The sequence below is a fragment of the Oncorhynchus gorbuscha genome, linkage group LG01 (genome assembly GCF_021184085.1).
Source record: "Oncorhynchus gorbuscha isolate QuinsamMale2020 ecotype Even-year linkage group LG01, OgorEven_v1.0, whole genome shotgun sequence".
Taxonomy (NCBI): domain Eukaryota; kingdom Metazoa; phylum Chordata; class Actinopteri; order Salmoniformes; family Salmonidae; genus Oncorhynchus; species Oncorhynchus gorbuscha.
Window position 1 is genome coordinate 13,857,362 of NC_060173.1, and position 12,500 is coordinate 13,869,861.

The following is a 12,500-nucleotide window of genomic DNA, read 5'->3' on the forward strand; positions in this document are numbered from 1 at the left end:
ACATACAGGTAACATACAGATAACACATACAGGTATTGTAACATACAGGTAACACATACAGGTATTGTAACATACAGGTAACACATACAGGTATTGTAACATACAGGTAACACATACAGGTATTGTAACATATAGGTAACACATACAGGTATTGTAAAATACAGGTAACACATACAGGTATTGTAACATACAGGTAACACATACAGGTATTGTAACATACAGGTAACACATACAGGTATTGTAACATACAGGTAACACATACAGGTATTGTAACATATAGGTAACACATACAGGTATTGTAACATATAGGTAACACATACAGGTATTGTAACATACAGGTAACACATACAGGTATTGTAACATATAGGTAACACATACAGGTATTGTAACATACAGGTATTGTAACATACAGGTAACACATACAGGTATTGTAACATACAGGTAACACATACAGGTATTGTAACATACAGGTAACACATACAGGTATTGTAACATACAGGTAACACATACAGGTATTGTAACATACAGGTAACACATACAGGTATTGTAACATATAGGTAACACATACAGGTATTGTAACATACAGGTAACACATACAGGTATTGTAACATATAGGTAACACATACAGGTATTGTAACATACAGGTAACACATACAGGTATTGTAACATATAGGTAACACATACAGGTAACATACAGGTAACACATACAGGTAACACATACAGGTAACACATACAGGTAACACATACAGGTAACACATATAGGTAACACATACAGGTAACACATACAGGTAACACATACAGGTAACACATACAGGTAACACATACGGGTAACACATACAGGTATTGTAACATATAGGTAACACATACAGGTAACATATAGGTAACACATACAGGTAACACATACAGGTAACACATACAGGTAATACATATAGGTAACATATAGGTAACACATACAGGTAACATATAGGTAACACATACAGGTAACACATACAGGTAACACATACAGGTAATACATATAGGTAACATATAGGTAACACATACAGGTAACATATAGGTAACACATACAGGTAACACATACAGGTAACACATACAGGTAATACATATAGGTAACATATAGGTAACACATACGGGTAACACATACAGGTATTGTAACATATAGGTAACACATACAGGTAACATACAGATAACACATACAGGTATTGTAACATACAGGTAACACATACAGGTATTGTAACATACAGGTAACACATACAGGTATTGTAACATACAGGTAACACATACAGGTATTGTAACATATAGGTAACACATACAGGTATTGTAACATACAGGTAACACATACAGGTATTGTAACATACAGGTAACACATACAGGTATTGTAACATACAGGTAACACATACAGGTATTGTAACATACAGGTAACACATACAGGTATTGTAACATATAGGTAACACATACAGGTATTGTAACATATAGGTAACACATACAGGTATTGTAACATACAGGTAACACATACAGGTATTGTAACATATAGGTAACACATACAGGTAACATGTAACATACAGGTATTGTAACATACAGGTAACACATACAGGTATTGTAACATACAGGTAACACATACAGGTATTGTAACATACAGGTAACACATACAGGTATTGTAACATACAGGTAACACATACAGGTATTGTAACATACAGGTAACACATACAGGTATTGTAACATATAGGTAACACATACAGGTATTGTAACATACAGGTAACACATACAGGTATTGTAACATATAGGTAACACATACAGGTATTGTAACATACAGGTAACACATACAGGTATTGTAACATATAGGTAACACATACAGGTATTGTAACATATAGGTAACACATACAGGTATTGTAACATACAGGTAACACATACAGGTATTGTAACATACAGGTAACACATACAGGTATTGTAAAATACAGGTAACACATACAGGTATTGTAACATATAGGTAACACATACAGGTATTGTAACATACAGGTAACACATACAGGTATTGTAACATACAGGTAACACATACAGGTATTGTAACATATAGGTAACACATACAGGTAACACATACAGGTAACACATACAGGTATTGTAACATACAGGTAACACATACAGGTAACATACAGGTAACATACAGGTAACACATAGGTAACACATACAGGTAACACATACAGGTATTGTAACATACAGGTAACACATACAGGTAACATACAGGTAACATACAGGTAACACATAGGTAACACATACAGGTAACATACAGGTATTGTAACAAATAGATAACACATACAGGTAACATACAGATAACACATACAGGTATTGTAACATACAGGTAACACATACAGGTATTGTAACATATAGGTAACACATACAGGTATTGTAACATATAGGTAACACATACAGGTATTGTAACATACAGGTAATACATACAGGTATTGTAACATATAGGTAACACATACAGGTATTGTAACATATAGGTAACACATACAGGTATTGTAACATACAGGTAACATACAGGTAACACATAGGTAACACATACAGGTAACATACAAGTAACACATAGGTAACACATACAGGTAACATATACAGGTAACACATACAGGTAACATATAGGTAACACATACAGGTAACACACACAGGTAACACATACAGGTATTGTAACATATAGGTAACACATACAGGTAACATACAGGTAACACATACAGGTATTGTAACATACAGGTAACACATACAGGTAACATATAGGTAACACAAACATGTATTGTAACATACAGGTAACACATAGGTAACACATACAGGTAACATATATATAACACATACAGGTAACATATAGGTAACACATACATGTATTGTAACATATAGGTAACACATACAGGTAACATATAGGTAACACATACAGGTAACATATAGGTAACACATACAGGTAACATATAGGTAACACACACAGGCATTGTAACATATAGGTAACACATACAGGTAACATATAGGTAACACATACAGGCAACATATACAGGTATTGTAACATACAGGTAACATATAGGTAACATATACAGGTGTTATGACGTTGCCCTCTTTGGGTACAGCAAGCCCCATCCCCCTCTCCCTGCCTCCCCCTTGCCTCCTTCAACCAGACTGCTGTGATCAGAGAGAGGTTGTAAATTCCGGAGGAGAAGACCCTGCCTCATGGCCACACAGTATAAGAACAGATGAATTTTCATAGAGAACAAAGGAATTTCTTCCACCACATTTCATGTTCCGGAGAAAGTATAAAAGATCTGTGAAGAATCCAGCTACGAACTGGTCCATTTGTTACAACATGGGGAAGCTTGTAACATATAGGTAACATATAGGTAACACATACAAGTAACATATAGGTAACATACAGGTAACACATACAGGTAACATACAGGTAACACATACAGGTAACACATACAGGTAACACATACAGGTAACATACAGGTAAAACATACAGGTAACACATACAGGTAACACATACAGGTAACACATACAGGTAACATACAGATAACATACAGGTAACACATACAGGTAACATAGAGGGAGAATCAACCCTAAAACTTTGTCCTGTAAGCGCCTCAACCATGCCCTAACCAACTGGGCCATGGTGCCTACATGTAAATCTACATGGCTTTGACCATTTGCATAATACACAGCGCATTGGACTTTCTGGCACTTCTCTGCCAATTATGCATGGTTGCTTGGCAACACAAGTAGAGATGGTAGTAGTGTTTGTGTGCATGGTGTTGTTTGCATGGCCTTTGGGTTGGGGCCATGAAATGAAACTAGCTGTGTGTATGAGACTGAGGAGTGAGGACTTGTAACATGCAGTGCTACTGGGCCTGGATGGCTCTGCTCTGCTTTGTGTAGAATAAATGCACTTGACAGATGAGCTGTGTTTGGTCCAGCGGGCAGAAAGCTGCTCCTAGGATCTATTCTGCCGGTCGGTGATGATCGCTCCTCCCCTCCCCATCCCACCGTACAGTCAGAGCCTCTTGCTAAAAATGACATAAACTATCTTCAGCTTCAGGGAGAGAGCTAGATAGAGAGAGAGAGAGAGTGAGAGTGAGACAGAGACAGAGACAGAGACAGAGACAGAGACAGACAGAGACAGAGACAGAGACAGAGAGAGAGAGAGACAGAGAGAGAGAGAAAGAGAGAGAGAAAGAGAGAGAGAGAGAGAGAGAGAAAGAGAGAGAGAGAAAGAGAGAGAGAGAGAGAGAGAGAGAGAGAGAGAGAGAGAGAGAGAGAGAGAGAGAGAGAGAGAGAGAGAGAGAGAGAGAGAGAGAGAGAGAGAGAGAGAGAGAGAGAGAGAGAGAGAGAGAGAGAGAGAGAGAGAGAGAGAGAGAGAGAGAAAGAGAGTGTGGAAAAAAAGCCATTCCTCCTTCAGTGCAGATTTTAGAACTCCTGGGGGTCTGTGTTGTCACTAATATGATATGCAGGATGGGTTGGCCGTGGGATAAGCTTTCCACTAGAGGCAGAGAGGGGCAGGTTTGTACTGAACACAGCAGACCAGCAAACCTCTGGAGAATAGGCCAAGTCTTTGCTAGCCTACCAAAGCCCTAAAAACCATCAGATGACAAAGTGGTTCAACCAATAGGAAATCTGATCTGAAATGTATGGTCAGGGAGTTACATGACATATTAGAAAACAACATAAAGACTAGTTAATTGTGCATTATTCTTCTCTATCCGTGAAACGTGGTCAGCGTTCCCCAGTCCAATCGGCTGGAGGTATGGAAACAATATGGCCAGGGGAACACATCTGCTGTGATGGGTCTCCCTACCATCCCCGTCTTCGCATCGGTGGATGCTGCCAAGAGAGATATTGTACTTTTACGCGTTTTCAGTTCGCATTTATTTTTAGCGCCGTGGGTGGGCGGGCAGGCAGCTAGTATGGAGAGAACGTGGAAACGTGGACAGACACAATGGAAGCCAAGCTAACGCTGTGTGCCATATCTCCAATCCCCCACATCTGCAGTGGCGACAGGGAGCATCCAAGCGTTCTCAGTCATCATACTGAGAGTGACTCTGTGTGCTCAGTGCTTTCAGTGTTAGCCTGGGGGCTTCGAGGGGAGCTGGGGCTATTCTGCTGGATGTGTGGACGGATGGAGAGAGGAGCTCTTGATAAAGTCACGGCCACCATAGAACTACAGTGGTAGCCTAGCCAGAGACTAGCAGTTTGGTCTTAGCATCACCTGGCATCATGTCTGTGATATGGTTTGGGATTGGAAGGAGTTCCAGAGACTATCTGTATTTGTCCTATGAGAGAATTACTGAACAGACAGAGTGCTTATACAGGAGAGGAAAAAGGCAACTCACATGTTTAGACAGGTTGTCGCTTTTCGAGTCGAGGTCATATCTGGAGAGAAACAGGAAACGACACATAATAAAAAACTAGTAAAGAATATATATCTTTTTTTAATTAGAATTACCTTTCGTGAACTAACACTCACACTTGACCTTTTCCCCCCGTTACTAACTCTGACTTTGCTGACAGCTACTTTATTGAGTATAAATGTATATTAAAAAAAGTATAAACACTCTTAGAGAACAAATCTGGTAAGTTGAACCATGTAGGGTTCTTCAGTTTGTACCCTTCATAGAGAGTTTTAGGTAGAACCCTTTTTGGTGGTAGGTAGAAACCTATGTGGAGGGTTCTACCTACAACACTTTATGTAGGGATCTTCATAGAACCCCCTGTGAATGGTTCTATCTAGAACTCTCTATGAAGGGTTATTCTTAAAATCCTCTATGAAGGATTATACCAAGAACCCTTTCATCCTCTAACCCTCTATGAACGGTTCCACCAGCCTTTCAAAATCAATTATTTATGACAATTACAGTGACTTGCGAAAGTATTCACCCCCTTGGCATGTTACCAATTTTGTTGCCTTATAACCTGGATTTAAATATATTTTTTGAGGGTTTGCATCATTTGATTTACACAACATGCCTACCACTTTGATGATGCAAAATATTTTTTCATTGTGAAACAAACATGAAATAAGACTAAAAAAACTGAAACCCTGAGTGTGCATAACTATTCACCCCCCCCCCCCCAAGTCAATACTTTGTAGAGCCAACTTTTGCAGCAATTACAATTGCAAGTCCCTTGGGGTATGTCTCTATAAGCTTGGCACATCTAGCCACTGTGATTGTTGCCCATTCTTCAAAGCAAAACTTCCTTCAAGTTGGATTGGTTCCGCTGGTGTACAGCAATCTTTAAGTCATACAACAGATTCTCAATTGGATTGAGTTCTGGGCTTTGACTAGGCCCTTCCAAGACATTTAAATGTTTCCCCTTAAACCACTCGAGTGTTGCTTTACCAGTATGCTTAGGGTCATTGTCCTGCTGGAAGGTGAACCTCCGTCCCAGTCTCAAATCTCTTGAAGACTGAAACAGGTTTCCCTCAAGAATTTCCCTGTATTTAGCTCCATCCATCATTTCTTCTATTCTGACCAGTTTCCCAGTCCCTGACCAGTTTCCCAGACAAGCAACCCACAGCATGATGCTGCCACCACCATGCTTCACTGTGGGGATGATGTTCTTGGGGTGATGAGAGTGTTAGGTTTGCGCCAGACATAGCATTTTCCTTGATGGCCAAAAAGCTCAATTTTAGTCTCATCTAACCAGATGGTTATAAACAACCAGACGATTATAAACAACCAGATATTGAAAAGAACGTAGCTTCTCCATAAAACTATAAAAACAACTTGTGTGCTGAAATGTATCCACCTGCTTTTCAAAAAGAAACCCATTATATTCTAGTACAGTATATCCCTTCCTTAATCCATTGCTCAGGTGTTTTCACTTTGCGTGTGTGTATGCGTGCATGTGTCTGTGCATGAGTGCACGCATGTGTGTGTGTGTGCCTGTAGGTGTGCCTCCGCACGTGTGTGCATGTGTGATGGTGTGTATAATTGTCTTTACAGACAAGGTGCCATGTCACAGCTGAAAGAGATGATACAGTACTATGTTGGTACAGATGTAATTCCATAAGACTAGGGAACATTGTTACGCAACTGGGCCTGTCGATGGCAGAATGAACAGGTGTACCTAATGTACTATTCGTCTTTGCCTTGGTCACTCACAAATCTTCATAAATGATTCATATAATGACAAGGGAAAAAGTACACATATATATTTGTCAGAGAGGATGCCCTTGGCGGCTTATGTGTGTAGGGGGAAGCTGTATGTGTGAGTGTGTACGTGTGTGTATCTGTGTGCGTGCGTGCATGCGTGACGGGAGTGTGTGAGAGCGCCTCGGCAACCACTCTTTGCTGAGAGCCATTAGAGGGCCATCAGTGTAGATTGTCATACAGCCTGATGCTCACACACTGACAATAGAATCTTCTAAGCTACCAACACACACTTCATCATCCTCACTAACTCCCCCTTCCTAACCCAAACACACACACACCCTCACGCTCTGTCTCTGAAACTTAACACACACTTACTCATACTTTCTTCAACTCAACACTAAGGCAGGCACTCAGCTATACTGCGGCACGGAAACCAAACATGAAGCAGACTACATTTCCTGTGGGAAACCGTCCTCATGTTGGAGGCAAGCAGCTTGATGTTGTCACCCACGTGTTTATTTTCCAAGCTATAGCATACACTATTATTACGTTACAAAACATCTTATTAACAAGGGGAATTCAAAAATAAATGTTATCAAAATTCTTATGAATTTTTATTTATTTAAAAGGTGAACACTTACATCTCCCTTCTCTCACTTTATAAATACTTTATTCGTAACTCAACTTGTGCTTACAGACTCACACACAGCACCACTCTCTCTCAACCACGCATGCTCATGTACACACACTAACTCACCTCACTAACTCACCCTCTCTAAACAAAACACACACGTGCATACTCACAGGTCAAAGCGGAGATTCTGCCTCTCCTCAAAGAAGTAGTCCAGGAGGAATTTACGGACAAAGTCTGGATTCAGTGTGTTGTCTATCACCTCTGTCCGACTAAACTAGAATGAAAGAGAGAAGGAGGAACAGCCACTGGTTTGTATTGATTTAAAATGAGTGAGGCAATACTCACAGAGCCTTGGGCCTTCTTCCCCCTCACCTCAACTCACCTCTCTCCATTCCCTGTTGGAGATTCCTTGAGTGTACAGCACACAAACTGTCAAGAGGAGAGGAAGAAAACAAAAGGAAAAGCCTGTGTAAAATAGCAGTTAAAACAGAGGAAACGGCAGTTAAAACAGCACAGCAGTAAAAACGGAGAGGAAACAGCAGTTAAAACAGCAGTTAAAACACAGTTAAAACAGCAGTTAAAACACAGAGGAAACAGCACTTAAAACAGCAGTAAAAACACAGAGGAAACAGCAGTTAAAACACAGTTAAAACAGCAGTAAAAACACAGAGGAAACAGCAGTTAAAACACAGAGGAAGGAGCACTCAAAACAGCAGTAAAAACACAGAGGAAACAGCACATAAAACAGCAGTAAAAACGCAGAGGAAACAGCAGTTAAAACACAGAGGAAACAGCAGTAAAAACACAGAGGAAACAGCAGTAAAAACACAGATAAAACAGCAGTTAAAACACAGAGGAAACAGCAGTTAAAACAGCAGTAAAAATGCAGAGGAAACAGCAGTTAAAACAGCAGTAAGAACACAGAGGAAACAGCAGTAAAAACACAGAGGAAACAGCAGTAAAAACACAGATAAAACAGCAGTTAAAACACAGAGGAAACAGCAGTTAAAACACAGAGGAAACAGCAGTTAAAACAGCAGTTAAAACACAGAGGAAACAGCAGTTAAAACAGCAGTAAAAACGCAGAGGAAACAGCAGTTAAAACAAAGAGGAAACAGCAGTAAAAACAGCAGTAAGAACACAGAGGAAACAGCAGTTAAAACAGCAGTAAAAACGCAGAGGAAACAGCAGTTAAAACACAGAGGAAACAGCAGTTAAAACAGCAGTAAAAACGCAGAGGAAACAGCAGTTAAAACAAAGAGGAAACAGCAGTAAAAACAGCAGGGGGAAACACGGAATAAGAAATCCTGGAAGATAACATTCTATCGCCTAGGCTATGACATCATGAGAGGAAAGCTCTGTTCCTAATTAATGTAAATGTCAGTGTAACTCTGCCACCCTGGCAGAAATGAAGATTTTTCAAAGAGAAAGGACAAAAAAAGGAACAGAGTTGAAAGTGCTAAAATGCTAAGGCAGTGTTTCTGAATCCTGGTCCTGGTGACCCAAGGGGTGCACATTTTACATATTTCCCGAGCACTAACAGAGGATCAGACTCGTAATCAAGCCTTTGATGAGAATCAGTTGTGTAAGTGCTAGGGCATAAACTGAAATGTGCACGCCTTAGGAAAATACCCTGCTATGGGGAATCCACTCTCACGTGAATTTATATAAGAATTACATATCTCTCTGGGAAGAAGAAGGGCTGGGTTGTATGTTTCAAGATTAACGACTCATGGTGTGACTGTGATAACATACAGAAACTCAAGTCCTTTTGTTCACCCGATATAGAATACCTCACAATCAAATGTCGTCTGTATTATCTCCCAAGATAATTCTCTTCAGTTATCGTCACAGCTGTGTATATTCCCCCTCAAGCCAATACCATAACTGTCACGCCTTGGTCTTAGTATTTTGTGTTTTCGTTAATTATTTGGTCAGGCCAGGGTGTGACATGGGTTTATTTTGTTGTATTTCGTATTGGGGTTTGTAGTATTTGGGATTGCGGCTGAGTAGGGGTGTTGTATAGGCTTGGCTGCCTGAGGCGGTTCTCAATCAGAGTCAGGTGATTCTCGTTGTCTCTGATTGGGAACCGTATTTAGGTAGCCGGGGTTTCTCTGTGTATTTCGTGGGTGATTGTTCCTGTCTCTGTGTAGTGTTCACCAGATAGGCTGTAGTTAGGTTTTACGTTCCGTTTGTTGTTTTGTATTTGTATAAGTTATTTCATGTATCGCGATTGTTTCATTAATGACATGAGTAACCACCACGCTGCATTTCGGTCCGACTCTCTTTCAACAAGCGAAGAACGCCTTTACAATAACGTCCCTCAAAGAACTACACTGGACTTTGTGCAAACTGGAAACCACATATCCTGAGGCCACATGTATTGTAGCTGGGGATTTTAACAAAGCAATTTTGGCAAAAAGGATGCCGAAGTTCCCATCTGAACGAAGAGGAATACCTATGTCAGAATGCTGTTCATTGACTATAGCTCAGCATTCAACACCTTCCAAGCTCATCATTAAGCTTGAGGCCCTGGATCTGAACCCCACCCCAGACCTTTACAAGAGCATGAAATTGACTGTTGGACCTATCATACGGTTGATGGCTTATACACCCAAATATATGGACCAAAATAAACAGCTGTGAATGTATTTTGTTTAAATATACACACACACGCACAGATTTAGTGTCCCAAAACCATCTGTTTTAATACAGTCTGGCGCAAACTACTGTAATCTGAGCCAATTCCCTCTACGGGGAGGGGTGTTAAAATGTTCAAATCAAAATACACCTCATTAGAATCAGAGGGGTCAGAGCCCCCATTCCACCAGACTGACCGTGATCACTTCCCTTGAGAGGGCTTCAATGGCCTCTGTCCATAGAATCAACAAGAGTGATTCTACTCTGCCTGCCCTCACTAGCTCTGTATGTATGCTAGCGTAAAGAACTCTGGAGAAATGCCCATTCTCTAGTAGTTACCTCAGTGGCCAGGGCATGCATGTTTTCTTGGTCAAATAGGGTTCCAGCTGGCTGTTGTGGTTATTATTTGTGTACGTAGTGTAATGTAGTGTAATATACTGTAATGTACTGTCATGTACTGTCATGTAACGTCATGTAATGCAGTTGAGTTCAGCTGTCTGAATGTGGCTGAAATAGTCAAATCCACTCATTTGATGGGGTCTCTGAATACTTTTGGCCATATAGTGTATGTCTTCCAATGGTGTGAATGCTGTCTACATCTGAAGATGATCCCTTTTCACTAAACGCTTGGAGGTAAGGACAACAGCAGTGGTGTGGCCTAGTGGATATCACATATTACTGTTATCTACATAGCGCATTGATGTGAATCACACGGCTGCTCTCTCATTTAGCTATTTGTGCCTTACATAATGTGGTAGTTTAAGCTGCCTATCAATCATTGTTTCTGCATCCAGTGGACAGTCAGTGACAAAATGCGCTCTTGCAACAGCTGCATAGTGCAGAGCCCAGTCAATGGAATAACATTTTGAGGGAGTTCCTCCCTTCTAATCTCCATGGTATTGTGGTCCATACTGTCAACAACAAGTTCAATTTAAGAAGAACACGAGAGAGGCTTTTATTGCTCAATCTAATTCCTGCTGATAAAAAAAATGGACATCACATGCTCAAACTTGCACACTTTTGATGTACTTAAACAGCTGCAAATTATGGAGGTATCAAAGTTTCACCAACAAAACCTTAAACAATAGTCCTATAGCAAATGCAGGTTACGGCATATATTTTTCAAATTAAAAATAGCACTTTTCGGTAGTGCTCAAAATATTTCATTCAATGAGAGCAGCATTTATTTTTCAACTGGAAGCAATGAGGCCAATCAGTTGTCCATGACAACAAAATCATCAACAGAGTAGGCTAACACAGTGAGCTCCTAAAATATCAGGACAGTGGCCCTTTGACTTTTTCCACATTTTGATACGCTACAGCCTTGTTTTAAAATGGATAAAAACAAAACAAATCTTCATCAATCTACACACAATACCCTATAATGACAAAGCAAAAACACGTTTTTTTAAATATCACATTTACATACATTTTCAGACCCTTTACTCAGTACTATGTTGAAGCACCTTTGACAGCGATTACAGCCTCTAGTCTTCTTGGGTATGACGCTACAAGCTTGGCACACCTGTATTTGGAGAGTTTCTCCCATTTTTCTCTGCAGATCCTCTCAAGCTCGGTCAGGTTGGATGGGGACTGTCCCTGCACAGCTATTTTCAGGTCTCTCCAGAGATGTTCGATCGGGTTCCAGGCTCTGGCTGGGCCACTCCAGGACATTCAGAGACTTGTCCCGAAGCCCCTCCTGCGTTGTCTTGGCTGTGTACTTAGGGTCGTTGTCCTGTTGGAAGGTGAAACTTCGCCCCAGTCTGAGATCATGAACAATCTGGAGAAGGATTTCATCAAGGATCTCTCTGTTCTTTGCTGCCTTCATCTTTCCCTCAATCTTGACTAGTCTACCAGTCCCTGCCACTAAAAAACATCCCCACAGCATGATGCTGCCAGCACCATGCTTCACAGTAGGGATGGTGCCAGGTTTCCTCCAGATGTGACACTTGGCATTCAGGCCAAAGAGTTCAATCTTGGTTTCATCAGACCAGAGAATATTGTGGTCTTAGAGTACTTTAGGGGTCCTTTGGCAAATTCTAAGAGGGCTGTCATGTACCTTTTACTGAGGAGTGGCTTCCGTCTGGCCACTCTACCATAAAGAC

General features: G+C 40.6%; 1 protein-coding gene across 1 annotated transcript in view; it reads right to left on the reverse strand.

Annotated features, from left to right (window-relative positions):
• Window positions 1-12,500, reverse strand: part of LOC123997895 (copine-8-like) — an 80,972-nt gene that overhangs the window by 50,036 nt on the left and 18,436 nt on the right. Inside the window, exons 3-5 of the mRNA XM_046302626.1 lie at window positions 8,138-8,184; window positions 7,926-8,029; window positions 5,358-5,397 (exon numbers count right to left, since the gene is read on the reverse strand). Of these exons, the coding sequence (XP_046158582.1) occupies window positions 5,358-5,397; window positions 7,926-8,029; window positions 8,138-8,184 (191 nt within the window). The remainder of the gene's footprint in view (window positions 1-5,357; window positions 5,398-7,925; window positions 8,030-8,137; window positions 8,185-12,500) is intronic.